The sequence below is a fragment of the Ambystoma mexicanum genome, chromosome 11, assembly GCF_040938575.1.
Source record: "Ambystoma mexicanum isolate Mex_15411 chromosome 11, UKY_AmexF1_1, whole genome shotgun sequence".
NCBI classification, from domain to species: Eukaryota; Metazoa; Chordata; class Amphibia; order Caudata; family Ambystomatidae; genus Ambystoma; species Ambystoma mexicanum.
Genome location: NC_090934.1, coordinates 941247692 through 941265901, shown reverse-complemented (window position 1 = coordinate 941265901; position 18210 = coordinate 941247692). Strand labels below are relative to the sequence as shown.

Sequence of the window (18210 nt, the reverse complement as noted above, 5' to 3'; positions counted from 1 at the left end):
CCCTTTTGGGCTCATTGACCGTGCCCTTCACTTCAGCTGATAATCGTGCATTCAAGGAGTATTGATGAACTCATTACAGGATTACTGTATATTTCTACCTAGGATTATTATTGTGTGAAAAGCAATATCCATGAAAATGTGCACAGTACACAGCCATTCACGATCTTTACTGATGTATTATACCCTGTTAGCACATGGAAATCGTTACTGACCACTTGTCAGCCAATCAGAATGTTGAACGAGCAGTCAATAACTACTGATATTGACTGCAATCAAAACATTCTGTGTTCAAACACAGACAGGGAAACAATTTCCAGGCCAGATTCTTTTCAGCAAGATAACTCCTCTCTGGCTCCAACATGCTATTTAACACACGAAGGAGAAAGCTAAAACAATGGAAAATGCTTTCACTTTCTTATAGAGAAAAAAAATATTTTTACATTACACCTAGTGCATGCTCATGTAAAACCTGTTCCAGTTCAACCATGTTGCAGTTAAAATGCTTAATTTATGAAGACAGACATGTTATTTTTTAAAAAAAAAACATATTTAATGTACTAGCTCAGTTTGTTTACTTACTGCTCACTCTTGAAGTATATTTTTTACTTCACCACCAAAACTCAAAAACATGTATTGCTAATAGCCCTTATCATTTGGGAAAATGACCCCTTCCCCAACTTATGTCCCTAGGCTTTGCCTCGGGCCATAACATGATGGCGGGCCATTATCCCGCGATAACGATGCCCCCTCAGTCTATAAGGCTTCAAAATCAAGCCAAAACAAGAACCTGTCTGGATGCATGGGTTCTAGGTGGGTGGGAAAGTGAGCCTTAATTGGAGTAGTGTTAGAATCGAAAGGCAGTGTCCATGTATGGGTGTCCTTGACAGCGAAGGACGAAGAAAGGCCAATAGCAGGGAAGCAAGTGGATTTGATCTGATCCAATGAAAGGAAAAGCTACAAGGCCAGTCATATCCCCCCTCCCACAGCCATACTCACTGTGCTCCTTCGAATGCTTGTCCCTCCTGCATGTTAAGGTCCTGGCTCTCCGGCTTGAACCTTGACTGTAAACTCACTGTGATTGGCTGGACATTGCCCTCTTGCCGCTTTATGGCTACCGTGCAGACCATCAAATGGGCATGGGATCGGTGGGCAAAAATCTGCTGGGTTGCCGTGTAATCCGGGCACTGAAGAATGTGGGTAAATGTACCTGGGAATGAAAAGCAGAGAGTATTGTTTTACTGTACAAATTGTGTCTTTCTAATGGAAATGGAAAGTTTATGTTGGTTAAACACAAATTTGTTGCCAGAAAACCAGTTAAAAGTATAAAAGCTTTGGATAGGCCACTGTATCCTCTATATATTAAAGGCATTGAAAAACGTAGCCTCAATAGTACTCATTTTTAGTGTGTCCAGGGACGTCATTTCACCAAAATGCCAGGGGTAGCGGAAGTGACATCACACGACCCTTGACCCCCTGATGACATCACAGGAAGTGATGTCATTTTACCCCAACCCGAAGTGATATCGCGGGAAGCGATGGAACATGACCCTTCACCAGTTGACAAAACAGGAAGTGACATCACATAGCGTTGTACACTACGAAAAATATGGTTATGATATCACTATAATGTGATGTACATTTCATACAGGAATGGATCGCCATATGTATCGTTAAGATCAGTGTGTATAGGCCCATATAACCAAATTACTGTGAATGCAAGCAGACGTCCATGACCACATGATAATGATGTGTTATTATATAGCACTTATGCTTAAGCGCTTTACATAGAAGAAATATACACCCAATATCACCTTACCTGTGTTGGCACCCATTTATCAACCTCAGAAAGATGAAAGGCTGAGTTGAGGCGTTTAAGAACAGACTAAATCAGTGACTCACCCCCTGAAGTGTGCCTGAAATAAACCTTCAATGAGTCTATCAATTATTGTATAGAATTCCAGAAAGTCACACTTTTTTGTATTCCTATTCTTTCTTATTTAGGGTCAGTGCTGAAAGTGTTAGACTTGCGGCAATCCTGTTCTTGTGTTTCTTCTTTTTTTAAAGGGGCCTGAACAGGAAAGCTAGCCACTCCAGAATTAAAGATCCATATGGTGCTGGCGACAGCCCATGAGCTTGCATTGCAAAAAAAAAAAAGAGAATTCGCAAGGGAGACAACAGAGGTCGCAAGGGAGAACTCAGAGGACGCACTTGCGACGTCTGGCGACCCCCAAATGACGTCCCTGAGTGTGTCTAAAATGAATGCCTTAGAGTACCGATAGGGAGGAGTCAGTGGCATAACATCAAATGTGGGGGACCCCCCTGCGAGCCATGCTGAGGGTCCCCCCCAACTCGGCAACAAATCACGGTTCGTGCTGCACTCTGCGCCATCCTATATTATCACTCTTGCACAATAGCATGAACGTGCTGCCGAAGGGTAATCCCGCACTGTACTAGGAGAAAGATATAAATATGTGTTTTAATGCAATATACAGCACACCTTCTGAGAAAAATTGGCTAAAAAGCCAGAGTGTTTGCAATTGTTTTGTAGGGTAACACCAATCCAATTCTTGCAAGTCACCAAGAGTGCACAGGAACATTAATGCTTTGCTATTAAGAATCCCATGCCACATTGAAAACATGTACCACTAGCTGCACAATGTAGACCAGTGTAGACACGCAATAACATTACAGTAAAGCATGCCAGGCCACATTTAGACAAATCTGGACTCGTTGCACAAAAATGCCAGTCGAAGCAATAACAACCATCAAGAAGAGAACACACTTTGAAGCCTGAGTCTCTGCGGCCTCTAACAACACGGCCAAACTCTTTAAAATCTGCAAAGACATGATCAATCCTGTTGCGGTCTCTACCTCTCCTGTTCCCTCCCAGGCCCTCTGTATGGCTCTGGCCTATCACTTCTCTGCTAAAACCCAGGACATCCTGTCCTCTATCTTTTCTTCCTCTCCCTCTTTCTATCTTGGCCCCCCCTTTGGGCATCTCTACCTCTCCTCCTCCTTTCTCTGCTTTCTCTCTGACAACACCTAACAAGGTTTCTAGACAAGTCTGAACTATGAAAGTGTCGTCCAAACAGGTTCTCCCCTGCTCCTCTAGAACCATCAAGGACCATATTGACACCCTTGCTGCAGTCTTGGCCGATTTCTGTAATCACTCTTTCACCACTGGGACATTCCCCTCTCCCCTTAAGCACTCCCTTGTGCACCCACTCCTCAAGAAGCCGTCTGCCGATCCTACCTGTCCCACAAACTATCGCCCAATCTCCATAATCCCTTTCCTGGGCAAACTCTTGGAAAAAAGTTGTCCTTCTCCAAGCTTACTCTCCACATTGAATCTGTTGGTTGTCTCCATGACCATCAGTCTGGCTTCAGAGCTGTCAGAGGCACAGAAACTGCTCTCCTGAACACCCGTGAAGATCTTCTCTCTAACCTTGATTCCAGCATTCATTCTGTCCTAATCCTCCATGATCTTTCATCTACTTTCGACACAGTCACCCACGCCATCCTGATCAATCGACTACGTGAGAACGTGGGCATTACGGATCAGGCCCTGGAGTGGCTGACCTCTTTCCTCTTGGACTGCCCCTCCCAGGTCCAACTTGGTCCCTTTCTCTCCGCCACCTCTCTCTCTCTACCTGTGCCATTCCCCATGGCTCTATCCTCTCACCCTGGTTTTTCAACCTCTATTTGGCCCCTTTGACCCACCTTATCTCTACCTTCTCCTCTAACTTTTAGTGTTATGCGGATGGCACTCAGCTTTCCTTCAGGCTCCTCTCATCTCTCGCTCATTGCTGTCCATCCGTGATTCAGGATTGGTGCAGCTCCCACAATCTCTGCCTAGTGCCATTAAGATGGAGATCCTTCTCATTGGGACCCCTGGCCCTGTTTTCCCTCTCTCACCCTGGCCGCCCACCTTGGGCCCTCTTCCTTCACCTTCATGCAAGGCAAAAAACCTTTTTATGTCATCTTCGACTCCACTCTCTCTTCTCTCGCATCTCATAGGTCGCCAAGAGGTCCCACTACCTCCCAGCTGCTCCTCCTCAAGGGGACTCTTCCCTTTCTCACTTTCCCCCAGAAGCTCACTGTCTTCAGAGTCCTGTTTCTCTCTAGGCTGGACTACTGCAACAGCCTCTTTCTCAAGCTGCCTTCCTCAACTCTCCGTCCTCTGCAACTAATCCAGAACAGGACTGTGAGTCTTATCCTTGGCCACAAGCCCAGGGAGCATATCTCTCCAGCCCTGAAATCTCTCCACTGGCTCCCGGTGGTTGCAAGAATCAAGTTCAAGACCCTTTACATTGTCCACAAGGCTTTCTGGGGTTGGGCTCACACTAAATCCAATGCCCTCTTCCAAAATACCTTCTTTCTCTAGCCTTTCCCCCAGCTACCTCCGACTCTCTAAGGGCTAGACGCTTCTCCAGGCAGAGAGTGGGGGGTAGATCTCTCTCTTCTGCAGATGCCTCCATAAGGAATGGCCTCCCTGCCTCTCTCAAACTTTAGTGGACCACCTGATGTTCCGGAAGCAGCTCTAAACTTTCCTCTTCTCCTCTGCTTTCGCTCTCTCCCTCCCCTGATGTCCTACTTGACCTACCTGTCTACTGTACCGACTGGTTGCTTGGCTACCCTCAGAGTCTCACTGAGTCCAAGCTCTTTCCTGATCAGTCACCCTTGCACTGCCTCCGGCCTACCATGCACTTAGGGGCTGTAACTGTAATCCTACAGTCCCTTGTTCTCCTTACACTACCCAAAGCAGCACTGCCCTGGCTGCGATTACTCAGAGCATTACTGCCCTGTTTGCCCCTCCCTTCTTGCTTGCACTTCCCCCCTCGTTCTCGCACTTGCACGATCTGAATGACACAAGGCCTAGTAAGATCATTTGTCTTGTCCTCCCTCTATCTTCCCTCCATTGCTTGTCATGCCTAGAAACACCTGTGTACAGGCAGGTTATAATAGACTTATATCATATTTTATCACAGATGCCCCAAAATATATACAATGCTGCAGTAAGAAATGGCTAGACTGGCAGCACCCAAATGCCAGTCTAGCCAGGTAATTACACTTAGCCGGACTGCTTTATCAGAAATGCACAGTTAAGAAAAGTCATACTAAACTGAGGAATAACTAGACTGGTTGCACCAAAATGCCTCTCTAGCCACACCACATATCATGCTTGCTTAGCCTGGACATGGACAACCATTATGATTTATCACACAATCCCACCCCCCACTCATCCCCTCTCCCTCCCATGCCCTACCTCAACCTCCAAAATCAGCTCCTTGGCCCAGAATTACCTTCACGTCCTTCTTCCTTGTCCCGGAGCTTACATTTGAGGCTCCTTGCCTCATAGGTAAGTGCTGGGATGAGAGAGTGGGATTAGGAGTAATGAAGATACAGGTAGCTAAATCAGGCATTACCTCCATGTACCTCTACCTCATCCCAGTACATGTGTATGAGGAATAGTGCCTCATACACAAGTACTGCCTCATATTCAAGTACAGGTACGAGGAAGAATAGGGCTAGGAGTAATTATGATTACCAATAGGTAATTAAGGCATTAAACACAAGTAGGGGCTTAACAATATTGAGTTGACTGGGCTGCAGCACTCAGTCCCAGAAATGTTGGACTATGTTGACTCAACCTGGCTGACCTTCAGAGCAGTTGACGGACAGAACAGGACACAGATGTTAAACGGCACCTGGGTTTCGGTGTTAACAAGGGCCCAGCAATTACTAACGTAAAGCATTTCACTGTTAGTACCTGCATTCAAATGCCAATTTAAATTATGATGTGGGTTTAGTACTTTCATGCCTGGGAAGTGACTGGAAGGGTAGAAAGGGAACAGGAGACCGTTCATTTTCACAGAAGTTCATAAGTGGGTGCTTTCACACTTAAAGGAGAGAGTTAACTGCTTGTTACATTGAAGCTGCACTAGAATAGTCTCATTAAAATGCGTGAAGTAGTAAGATGCCCCCACACAAATAAGTGTGCCCCTACCCCATGGCCCGTAAAGTTAGCGCCTTTCCCAACATTTGAAGTATCAGCCCCCCGAAATGTAGGTTTTTTTGCGCCCCTGAACACAAGCACACACACCATTCACCATATACACGGATGCACACCCAGCCATCCATACATTTAAGTGTGTACACTTTCAACATACAGGCACACACATCCAGGCACCCACCCACACATTTAAGTGTGCACCCTTCCACCATACACTCACACAGGCAGCCGCCAATACATTTAAGTGTGCACCCTTTCACCATACACGCACACACACACACCCACCCAGTCACCCATACATTTGTGTGCACCCTTTCACCATACATTCACACAGGCAGCCACCTACACATTTAAGTGTACACCCTTTTACAATACACTCACACACGCATATGTCATGGGGTTAGGGGATCCCTATTACTTCAAAAAGGAATGGTTTGTTTTTGAAATCACTCCGACTTCATAAAGAAATTATTTCCTTTAAGGACCGAACCATAACAGAAATCATTTCTTTATGAAGGCAGAGTGACTTCAAAAATAAACTATTTCATTTTGAAGTTATGGGGCTTCGCCACCCCATGACATGGAGGCCTCCAGCCTGGGGTCTTCCATGTCATGGGGTGGGGGGAGCCCTCGGACTTCAAAAACAAAGTTTCTTTTTATAGTCACTCTACCTTCATAAAGACATTTTTTCTGTTACAGAAATAATATCTTTATGAAGGCAGAGTGATTTCAAAAAGAAATAGAAAAAAAAAATTTGAAAAAAATATTTGTTTTCATTTTTTCCCCCAAGTGGGGCCGCCAACCAGGACATGTTCTAGCGGGGGTCCCCGCACCGTGGGGGCTGCGGGGGCCCCTGTTACGCCAGTGGGAGGAGTGGCATATGAGGAAGGACACACAGCGTGTAGGCATTTTCCAGTTATTTGCCCACCCATTGACTGCCCATCTAGGTGGTCACAGAGATCCCACGCGGTATAGTACTAAAATACCGAACGTAAAAATTCAGAGGACGAAAATGCAGAATGGAAAAGGCTGCATTTCACTGAATATATAGGCGTGAGGGGGTATAAGGGTAATAATACATGTGGGGGCTATATGGGAGGCTACAGGGGCCTACCCTGCACATATATGCTGATCACACAGATCCGCCAATATTAATCCCTATGGCCATACCCACCCAGTTCCTGCCCCTCCCCGCCCAAAACACCTCCTCATGGGAACTCTTTCAGCTTGCTTTAACAAGCCTTACCATCGAACATTGCATTCGAGGTGCCTGCCAGTTGTTTTTTCAAAGCAGTCTAGGATACCAAGGCCGAAGGTAGGTAGGTACTACGCATAGGATACAGAGACTGATGGTAGCTAGGCACTAAACAAAGGATATCAAGGTTGATGATAGCTAGGTACTGAACATAGTATACCAATGTAGCTAGGTACTAAACATAGGATACCAAGACTGATGTTAGCTCAATACTAAACGTAGGATACCAAGACTGATGTTAGCTCAATACTAAACGTAGGATACCAAGACTGATGGTAGCTCAATACTAAACATAGGATACCAAGGCTGATGATAGCTAGGTACTAAACACAAGGGAGCTAGGCACTAAACATAGGATACCAAGGCTGATGATAGCTAGGCACTAAACATAGGATACCAAGGCTGATGATAGCTAGGTAATAAACATAGGATACCAAGGTAGCTAGGCACTAAACATAGGATACCAAGGTTAATGTTAAAAGACATTTGTACCGTGCACTATCACCACCGGAGCGGTCCCCTCGCGCTCTGGCGGCTCTGAAAAAAAGGGGGTTAAGGGGTGAGTTAGTGGGAATGAGCTGGAAAAGTGCAAGAGAGCAGTAATGTGCTGCTGGCAGTCTCACCCCAGTAACTCAGTTGGCTGGACTTGGAGAGTTTTCTGGTCGGTAGCCGTTGTGTATTGTTGTGCAAGTCTAAGTGTGGTTTGTTTTGTTGTTGCAGTAAAGTGAAGTTTGTTTGGATTGTTGTGTTTATAGGCTTGTGGTTGTGTTTGGTTAGAGTTTGAGAGGTGCATGTAGAGGGGTGAAATTATTAGTGGGTTGGTTAATTGGCATAGCTAACATTCACATTTCTATCCAAGTGTGGCACATGCCAGCATTCACATTTACATACAGATGCAACGACTATTGTCTAAGATTCCATCCATGTGTGGCACATGCTAACATTCACATCTCCATCCAGACGTGCCACATGCCGACATCTACAATCCCACCTAAATGCGTCCATGGCCAATGTTCACAATTCCAACCAAGTGTGGCCTGTGCCAGCATTCACAATATCATCCAAGTGTGGCACATGCTGACACTCACGATCCTAACCAGATGTGGCACAGGCCAATGTCCAAGATTCCATCCAGATGTGGCACATGCTAACAATCACATTTCTGTCATGGGTGTGGGACATGCTAACATTCACGTTTTATGTGTGGGACATGCTAATGTTCGCGTTTCTAATTAAGTGTGGGGCATGCTATCATGTTATGTTATGTTATTTGGCATTTATATAGCGCTCTATATTTCACTGGCACAACCCCAAAGCGCTGGTAGGTTGAACGCCCCCGGTGACCGCAGTCCAGACAAGTAGAACGAGACAGTGTCATAGGGTGCGACAGTGTCGTAGGGTGCGGGGGTGCACCAGTTATGTGTGCAGCTGATATATTGCCAGATGGTAGCGGCAAGGTTGATGATAGTTAGGTACTAAACATAGTATACCAAGGTAGCTAGGTACAAAACATAGGATACCAAGACTGATGATACCCAGGAACTAAATATAGGATACCAAGACTGATGGTCGCTCAATACTAAACGTAGGATTCCAAGACTGATGGTAGCTTAATACTAAACATAGGATACCTGATGATAGCTAGGTACTAAACATAGTATTCCAAGGTAGCTAGGTACTAAACATATGATACCAAGGTTGATGATAGCTAGGTCCTAAACATAGTGTACCAAGGTAGCTAGGTACTAAACATAGGATACCAAGACTGATGGTAGCTCAATACTAAACGTAGAATACCAAGACTGATGGCAGCTCAATACTAAACATAGGATACCAAGGCTGATGATAGCTAGGTACTTAACATAGTATACTAAGTTCGCTAGGCACTAAACATAGTATACCAAGGTAGCTAGGTACTAAACATAGGATACCAAGACAGATGGTAGCTCAATACTAAACTTAGGATACCAAGACTGATGATAGCTCAATACTTAACATAGTATACCAAGGTAGCTAGGTACTAAACATAGGATACCAAGACTGATGATAACCAGGAACTAAACATAGGATACCAAGACTGATGGTAGCTCAATACTAAACGTAGGATACCAACGTTGATGTTCTCATGGTGCTTGTCTGCTCAGGAATGAGCTCTGACAGAGAGGGTTGATTGACTTCAATGATGTGCGTGCTGTTAACATTAGTGCCGTTGGCATCAGACATCAGAAATGGAACTTGATCTGCACCGTAGACTAGGAAATTGCAGATGGTTGAAATGGTGATTACTGTGCCTTTTTATCAGCATTTTTTTCATTTTGCATGTGCAAAATCCCAATTTTAAATTTCTTCAAAATACAATAATAAACTGTGTCAACACTCCATCGAAATCTACAGTATTTTTCTAAGCACACTTCCTTGCTTGGTTCAGAATAGTCACTTTAAACTTGCTACGTCAACCCAGAAATCAACACAGTGAGTTCCAAATTCAAAAGTCAACCACGAGGGCAGCCTGAGTTTGATGGAGGAATTACTGCCAAACGCACTTACCGTTACTGCCACTCTGTCCTGTGAAGTTCCATCAGGATTTATTTATTTCTTTTTATTTTTTTATTTTGTACAGCGCTCAAACAGCCCATAGGCGAGTAGGCTGCTTAGATGCATTGGTACAAACAGAGAGTGTTCACGATATAACAACTGTGGCGTGTTGCATACAGCGGTACAAGAAATAATTACATTGGTGTAGGACAGGTAAGGAGTAGGCTGCTTAGTTCCAATGGTAAAAACAGAGTGTTCACGATATGAAGGGATTACGAGTGGGGTAACAATAGGGTTGGTCCACATTTTGGTGTCCATAGGGAATTTATCACAATTAGTATGAACGATAATTCCCCTCGTAAATCCGATCCTTTTTGGTGGTGAACTTTAACTCAGCTGTTGGAATTTGCTGGTGCTTGAAATGGCAGTAAAATGGCAGTAAAATGGCAGTAAATCATTTACTACCTTTTTTCCCCCACTGCTGAATTTGTAACACCCAGTGGTATATCCAGGTGTGCCATCTCACTTGAACTCCAACACCTGTGACAATGTTGCCTCTCTAAGCTCGGGTGCCGGCTGATGGGAAATTGCCGCGTACACTGTGGAAGAAAGTGCACACATCTCAGAGAGCCCTTAGAATTTACTGTTACCCCACTAGGATAGAGAGGCAGAAAAAAGCCAACTTTTCAGGGATTTTCCAACAGTGAAAGAGGCCCCACAGATGCAGCCTCGTGGTGAGTTGTACAGACATCATAAGTGCAGATGTTAAACAAGGGCAATTGGCATGTGATGGGACTAAATTGGCCCGTATCAGATCCAGACCCGCACAGCAAACTGCGTACTCATTGGTATCGGGCGAGCAAAATTGATTTCAAAGGGATAGACCAGTAAAGTAGGAGTCAGCTAAGATGGTGTAGGAATCAGGCACTGTGCGTTGAACGCATGAGAGTCTGCGTATCCGATATGGACTCCTCCGTACAGTCCATTTACGCCAGTCACAATGGGCAAGTACTGGTGCGCTGGTTGGTGGGATTCGTGTGGGTGGGAAAGTGAGGAAAGGAAAGAATCACATCAGGGTTTGGAGGTAGAGGAAATGTGCTCACGCTTTCAAACTGAATGGGGTGTCAGAGACAGATCCATAGCTCCGATGAGGCCCCAGGATAATTCTACTATATTGCATCGAACCGGACAAAAGACTCAGCTCTGGAGGCCAGTCATGTTGTTCAGCTAGGAAGGAGGAGTTCTTGCTGTGGCCCTTATGGACACTCCTGCCTGATAGGGTTGGATATTTTGTATATAGCCTCAAAGAGATCTTACAATGCACGAAAAATGTCCTCCAAAGAATAACTTAAGCCACCATGCTCTCTGGGAAGCAAGAGAACACAATTCAACCACTAGCCCCAAGTGACATCTCTCCGTGATGATTGGGAGAAGCAGGGTGCAGCACAACACCCTAGTGGCACCACCCAGCCAACCATTGCTCCTCATGCCGGCTCTACTCAAACACCAGACCTGTGCATCAGTCAGTCACTAAAGTAGGTGAGGCTGGCACCACTACCCACTGAAACTGGTGACCATCTACCACAGCACCACAAAGTTGCCATCTGGCATTACTCTCAGTTGTAAAGTAGAGTGGAAATAAATGCCCTGACAACTATAACTGGGTCTAGGACCCACATTATATAAAACTGCAAACTAGACATCATTATGAGTGCATATATGGAATTAGGAAGCGGGAATCAGTGCCAAATGTGACATTATTGAAACCTGTAAAGTATTCCAAGTGTGTGATGTGCGTGTTATGCTAATTGAGCAACACTTTCATTGGAAAGGAAGCTCACCAAGCGTTGTAGGCTTCCAAACGGAACAAGAATAGCATCAATGTAATACATGCTCAGTGGGGGATTATGCTAGCACTGAAGTAGCCCCCTGTAACATGAGGTGAGGCTTCACCAGTCTGTGTGATCGTACCTATCTGACACATATGCTTCCTGATGTAGCCCCCTGTAACATGAGGTGAGGCTTTGCCACTCTGTGTGATCGTACCTATTTGGCCCATATGCTGCCTGATGTAGCCCCTGTAACATGAGGTGAGGCTTTGCCAGTCTGTGATCGTACCTATCTGACACATATGCTGCCTGATGTAGCCCCCTGTAACATGAGGTGAGGCTTCGCCAGTCTGTGTGATCGTACCTATCTGACACATATGCTTCCTGATGTAGCCCCCTGTAACATGAGGTGAGGCTTTGCCACTCTGTGTGATCGTACCTATTTGACGAATATGCTGCTTGATATAGCCCCCTGTAACATGAGGTGAGGCTTTGCCAGTCTGTGATCGTACCTATCTGACACATATGCTGCCTGATGTAGCCCCCTGTAACATGAGGTGAGGCTTCGCCAGTCTGTGTGATCGTACCTATCTGACACATATGCTGCTTGATGTAGCCCCCTGTAACATGAGGTGAGGCTTCGCCAGTCTGTGTGATCGTACCTATTTGTCTCATATGCTGCTTGATGTAGCCCCCCTGTAACATGAGGTGAGGCTTTGCCAGTCTGTGTGATCGTACCTATCTGACACATATGCTGCCTGATGTAGCCCCCTGTAACATGAGGTGAGGCTTCGCCAGTCTGTGTGACCGTACCTATTTGACTCATATGCTGCCTGATGTAGCCCCCTGTAACATGAGGTGAGGCTTCGCCACTCTGTGTGATCGTACCTATTTGACGAATATGCTGCTTGATATAGCCCCCTGTAACAAGAGGTGAGGCTTTGCCACTCTGTGTGATCGTACCTATTTGACGAATATGCTGCTTGATATAGCCCCCTGTAACATGAGGTGAGGCTTTGCCACTCTGTGTGATCGTACCTATTTGATGAATATGCTGCTTGATGTAGCCCCCTGTAACATGAGGTGAGGCTTTGCCAGTCTGTGATCGTACCTATCTGACACATATGCTGCCTGATGTAGCCCCCTGTAACATGAGGTGAGGCTTTGCCACTCTGTGTGATCGTACCTATTTGACGAATATGCTGCTTGATATAGCCCCCTGTAACATGAGGTGAGGCTTCGCCAGTCTGTGTGATCGTACCTATCTGACACATATGCTGCTTGATGTAGCCCCCTGTAACATGAGGTGAGGCTTCGCCAGTCTGTGTGATCGTACCTATTTGTCTCATATGCTGCTTGATGTAGCCCCCCTGTAACATGAGGTGAGGCTTTGCCAGTCTGTGTGACCGTACCTATTTGACTCATATGCTGCCTGATGTAGCCCCCTGTAACATGAGGTGAGGCTTCGCCACTCTGTGTGATCGTACCTATTTGACTCATATGCTGCCTGATGTAGCCCCCTGTAACATGAGGTGAGGCTTCGCCACTCTGTGTGATCGTACCGATTTGATTCATATGCTGCCTGATGTAGCCCCCTGTAACATGAGGTGAGGCTTCACCACTCTGTATACACACACCATTTTATGTCTGTAACTGTATGTTTATTATTGCACTTCACTAATGTACTATGCACTTTCTGGAACTAGTGCCTAGATGCCTCAGGGCTTTGTGCGCTGAAATGAAGGCACAAGATAAAAATAGAATTTAAAAAAATCAAGGTGTACAGTGCATCATTCCATTACCCTCGGCCAAGTAACACTTGTTTGTAGGATGTTACTTTCTGTAGATCTTATCTTTCTTTACCTAGAAATGACTTTTCTCTGCACACTTTGGTATAGATTCCAGAGCTTTCGAATGAAACGTTCATGAGGGGTCAGCATTTCAATGTGAGGCCACCACTATCATGACAGGTGAAGCATTCCAGAATGTCCACAACACAGGTACCAGGGCAACTGGAATGAAACCCTTGCAGTGCAGGCTACAGGTAGTGGCACATTAGGGCCAATGGCGAAATGTGCCAACTGAAGAACGGGGGACTTTGGGAATCAATGTTCGGTGTGCAGGGGGAGAACACGTGAAACATGCAATGTGCACTGCGTGGAGAATCAAGAGAAATCACTAAATGTACCGAGGTGAACATTGGGGCCTTTACGACCTGCTCTCTTCTGTCTGCCACTATGGATTTCTCCCAAAATCCAGTCTACAAAAAAGAATCCTCCCCCTGCAAGACTTGGATCAGTCCTGTTGCTCCCAGGCTCCTGCACTCCCGGTCTCCCCTCCCTCTTGTCCTGCACTCATCCGACATCGTTTCATCTGCTGTGTTATATGTAAAGTGCTCCCCTGCCAATGGTCCGGATCCATGCCACACTAATAGGCGTGCAGCTAAAGTGTGCATAGTGAGAGCATATGCACTCTACAGCGAGTGCTGTACTGGAAAATGGCAAGGTGTGCTAGTATGGTGTTAATTTGGGCATAGTGCTTTGGAGATAAGGGACCTTCCAGCCACAGTCCCTGCTCGGTCTTCATATTTTAGTAAGAAAAGGATGGGTTCGCTTCGGTGGTGACCCACAACTCGTTCCAACAAGGACTGGAAGCCCTAGTCTTCACAGGACTTCAGCGCTCGCACACTGGCAGAGGCTTCTCGGAATCCATTTTAATGCTCTACTGCGTTTCCATTGTATTTTTGTAATGGATTATTCGAGCATCAGGTCCACCTAGCAAGAGCCGTCTAGAAAGGGCACCTCGTTGCACACTTTAGCCCAGAATGGTCTCCTGGAAGCAATCCCTTCCTTGCCCCCTCGGATTACCAAACCCAAAAGGAGATGGGCATGCCCCTCGCCACAGCTTTTCGGGAAAATTACTCCATGGAAGTTCCTGGAATTAGTGCCTTCGTCCTACAAGCTGCAGACCGGCGCCCGCACAATTCCCTCCGTTACGCAAGTCAAACATCCTTAGTTATGCAGCTTAGGCCATACCCCCAATTTTAAAGTCGTTTGTGAAATGACAATGCAATGCTCTTTAAGTCTATAACAAAGCTACCCAGCCAGAAGGCCATTTCATTGTGCATACAGGGTGCAGTTCAGAGCATTGCACACGGTGAAGGGGTCCCATGGATTATAATCACAGCGTGGCCAGAAACTATGACTACTAGTCGCATGTTGCTGTGCTACACTGGCGCGCCAATGCCATGAACGTGGCACCGTTGGCACTTTCTTTTTTTTTAAAAACCTTTATTTTTGGTTTTTGTAATATTCTGTTAAAACATAGAAACAAATACTCACCCACATTAGGGTGGACTTAACTCTGCGCCGTGTCCCTCTCACCCCTCGTCCCCCTTCCCTTCCCCGCCTGCCCCTCTCGCTCGGCCCAAAGTTCAACTGTATGTGTTGTCCTGATTCCAGGTCGATGTAGCATGGAGATGGTGTTGCTGGTTCTGAGCCTTCATCGAGACTCTTCTCCTATGTCTGAGGCAATTGGTTGGCTGGTAGAGGCCTCCTCTGATTCTTTTAGCAGGAATATTATCAGCGGACCCCAGATGTCTGGAGGGCGGGCATGAAGGGGAAGTTGTTTGACATAGTCTGTTTCCACGTCCTGGCAATAGAGGATATCCTTGCGCCAGGCGATGAATGATGGGGGAGGGCCTCGGCCCCAGGACATGGCCACTCTCCTCCTGGCCAGTGTTAGCAGAAGACCCGCCAGCTTCCTTGTCGGGGCAGGGAGCAGCCTTGTCATGCCCAGTAAGGCCGCTGTGTGGCTCGGTTGTATCGCCTCTCCCGCTATTGCTGCTGTTGTCTCTAGGACTTGATTCCAGAACGGAGTTATTTCGGGGCAGTCCCATGCCAAGTGGACGAAGTCTGCTGAATGTACCCCACATCTCTCACATTTTGCCGCTGCTTCAGGATGATGTTTATTTGCTTTCGCAGGGGTGTAGTAGGTCTGGTGTAGAAAGTTAAAATGGATTAGTTTAAGGCGCGAGTTGAGGGCGATTTTAGAAGTCTGCTTCAGGATGCAGGTCCAGTCCTCCTCTGATATTGTACTATGCAGGGACCTTTCCCATCTGGTCTTTGCTTGGTGGAGTTTAGGTGATGTATCAGAAATAATAGCTTTATAGATTTGTGACACCAGCTTGCCTTCACCTTGTGCTTGAATGACGTTGTGTAGTAGTTGCCAGGTCTGAGGCTGACGTGGGAAGTCCGGCAGGAGCGCTTGAAACATATATCGGGTCCTAAAATAGAGGAATATATCAAGTGCGGTGTTGCTGCCCTTCGATTTTGCTTGTTGCGGGGTTATAAAGCCGTCTTCAGTGAAGAGATCTCCCAAAGTCTCAATTTTCAGTTTATCGGCCCATTGGTGGAATACTTTTTCCGATGTTAGCGGAACTCCTGGGATGAATTTCACAGGCAACAGGGGAGAGTATCTCGTTTTTACCCCGTATCTATGGGGTAATCTGAGCCAAGCTCTGTATGTTGACAGCATTACGTTCATGGTGGCGTTGGGAATGGGAATTTGACTGATGACGACTGCGGTTAGCAGGTTTGGTGTTGCTAGCGCACGTTCCACCTGAACGTGAGGTCTGATTGTGTGGGAGGCATACCAGTGACTGAGAAATTGCGCTTGTGCTGCCCAAAAGTATTTCTCCAGGTCTGGGAGTGCGAGGCCACCGCTCGCCACCGGAAGTGTCAGTGTTGTGTATGCTACTCTGGCTGGTTTGTCTGCCCATGGTAGCTCGAGGACCATGCTTTTTAGTCTTTTTAGATAAGTTTGGGGAAGGAATATTGGAATGTTGGTAAACAGGTAGAGTAGTTTTGGTAGAATCACCATCTTGACTAGAGAAGCTCTTCCCCAGAGCGTTAGTGGTAGGGTCTTCCATCTTGTCACTTTTTCCTGGAGGGACTTAGTCACCTCTTCGTAGTTGTCGCGGAATACCTCGTGGTAGCTTAGGGACACTTGAATTCCCAGGTATCGGACGTTGGATGTTTTCCATGTGAATTGAAAGTCACCTTCGAAGGGTTTGGTGGCTGGGGTCAGCGGGAATATTATGGACTTTGATTGATTGATTTTCAGGCCGGAGGCTGTTCCGGATTTGATGACCTCCCTCATGACTGGGTTCAGGTTCTCTTCGGGATCGCGAACGAACAAGACCACGTCGTCCGCATAGAGGGATATGATAAGCTTGTGCGGTCCAATAACGAGTCCTCTCCGTTGTCGATGTTCTCTTAGGATGGAGGCCAGTGGTTCCATCACCAGGGCGAAGATCAATGCTGAAAGTGGACAGCCTTGTCTGGTGCCCCGCTGGATTACCACTGGAGCCGATTTTGCCGTTCCTACGATGATGTTGGAGCGCGGTTCGTTGTACAGTAGCGATACCAGTTTGATAAAGCGGGCGCCCAGGCCCATTCTGGTGAGTACGGCAAACATAAATGGCCATCCTACCGAATCGAATGCCTTTTCAGCGTCGAGGAGGACTGCTATTGCTTGAGTTGAGGGGTCTAGTGCTTCAATGACGCTGAAAAGCCTCCTGATGCCGAAGGTCGTGTTGCGGCCTGGGACGAAGCCTGCCTGGTCCGCCAGGACGAGGGTGGGCATCAATGGTAGTAGCCTTTTGGCAAGCACCTTTGCGAGTATCTTGTTGTCGAGATTAAGGAGGGAGATGGGCCTGTACGATGCACAGTCCTCTGGTGGCTTGCCTGGCTTGTGCAGGAGAATGACGTTGGCTTCGCGGGAGGAGTTGGGAAGAATCGCTTTTTCTAGTGCCTCGGCGTATACTGTCGCTAGAAGGGGGGCGAGGGTGGTGGCGAAGGCTTTATAAAATTCCCCTGTTAGGCCGTCTGGGCCTGGAGCTTTTGAGCTAGGGAGGGTTTTGATAGCTTCTATTATCTCCTCTTGTGTGATGAGGTTGTTCAGTGGTTCCCGCAGGGAGTGCTCGACCCAGTACAACTCTGCGTCTTCGAGGTACTCCAACAAGACTTGTGGGTCGCTGTTGTGACTGTTGCTGTATAGGTCCTGATAGAAAAGCCTGAATTCCTCCGCTATATCTTCATCGGTGTGGACGAATTGCCCCTGCCTGGTCCGAATCCTTTCTATAGGTGATAGTTTGTTGTGTGCTTTGATCAGGTTTGCCAGGAGGGCTCCCGGTCTTTGTCCTTCGCCGTATTGTCTGACTAGACTGTTGCGATTTAGAAATTTCACTTCTCGATCCGCTGCGTTGCTGAATTTTTGTAGCTCTTCCCTCAGAGCGACTGGAATGTTTGGGTTGGTTGTGCTGGTGCGCTGGAGTTCAAGTTGTTTTAGTTTCACTTCACAGGATCTCAGCTCCCGCCGAATGAGTTTCAGTATGCCATTTTCTTTGGCGTGGCAGACCCCTCTGATGAAACACTTTAAAGTTTCCCACAGTGTACTTGGCGAGGTCACAGATCCTGTGTTGACTTCGAGGAACAACGCGATCTCTTCTCTTAATTCGGCCGCAAAAACTTCATCCCGCATTGAGCCGGTTTTGAAACGCCACCGTTGTAGGGGGG

General features: G+C 46.6%; 1 protein-coding gene across 3 annotated transcripts in view; it reads right to left on the bottom strand.

The window, feature by feature from the left end:
- Positions 1-18210, bottom strand: part of PGGHG (protein-glucosylgalactosylhydroxylysine glucosidase) — a 394441-nt gene that overhangs the window by 200419 nt on the left and 175812 nt on the right. For all 3 annotated transcript variants that reach the window (XM_069624088.1, XM_069624089.1, XM_069624090.1), the window contains exon 3: positions 997-1207. In XM_069624088.1, coding sequence (XP_069480189.1) covers positions 997-1207 — 211 coding nt within the window. The remainder of the gene's footprint in view (positions 1-996; positions 1208-18210) is intronic.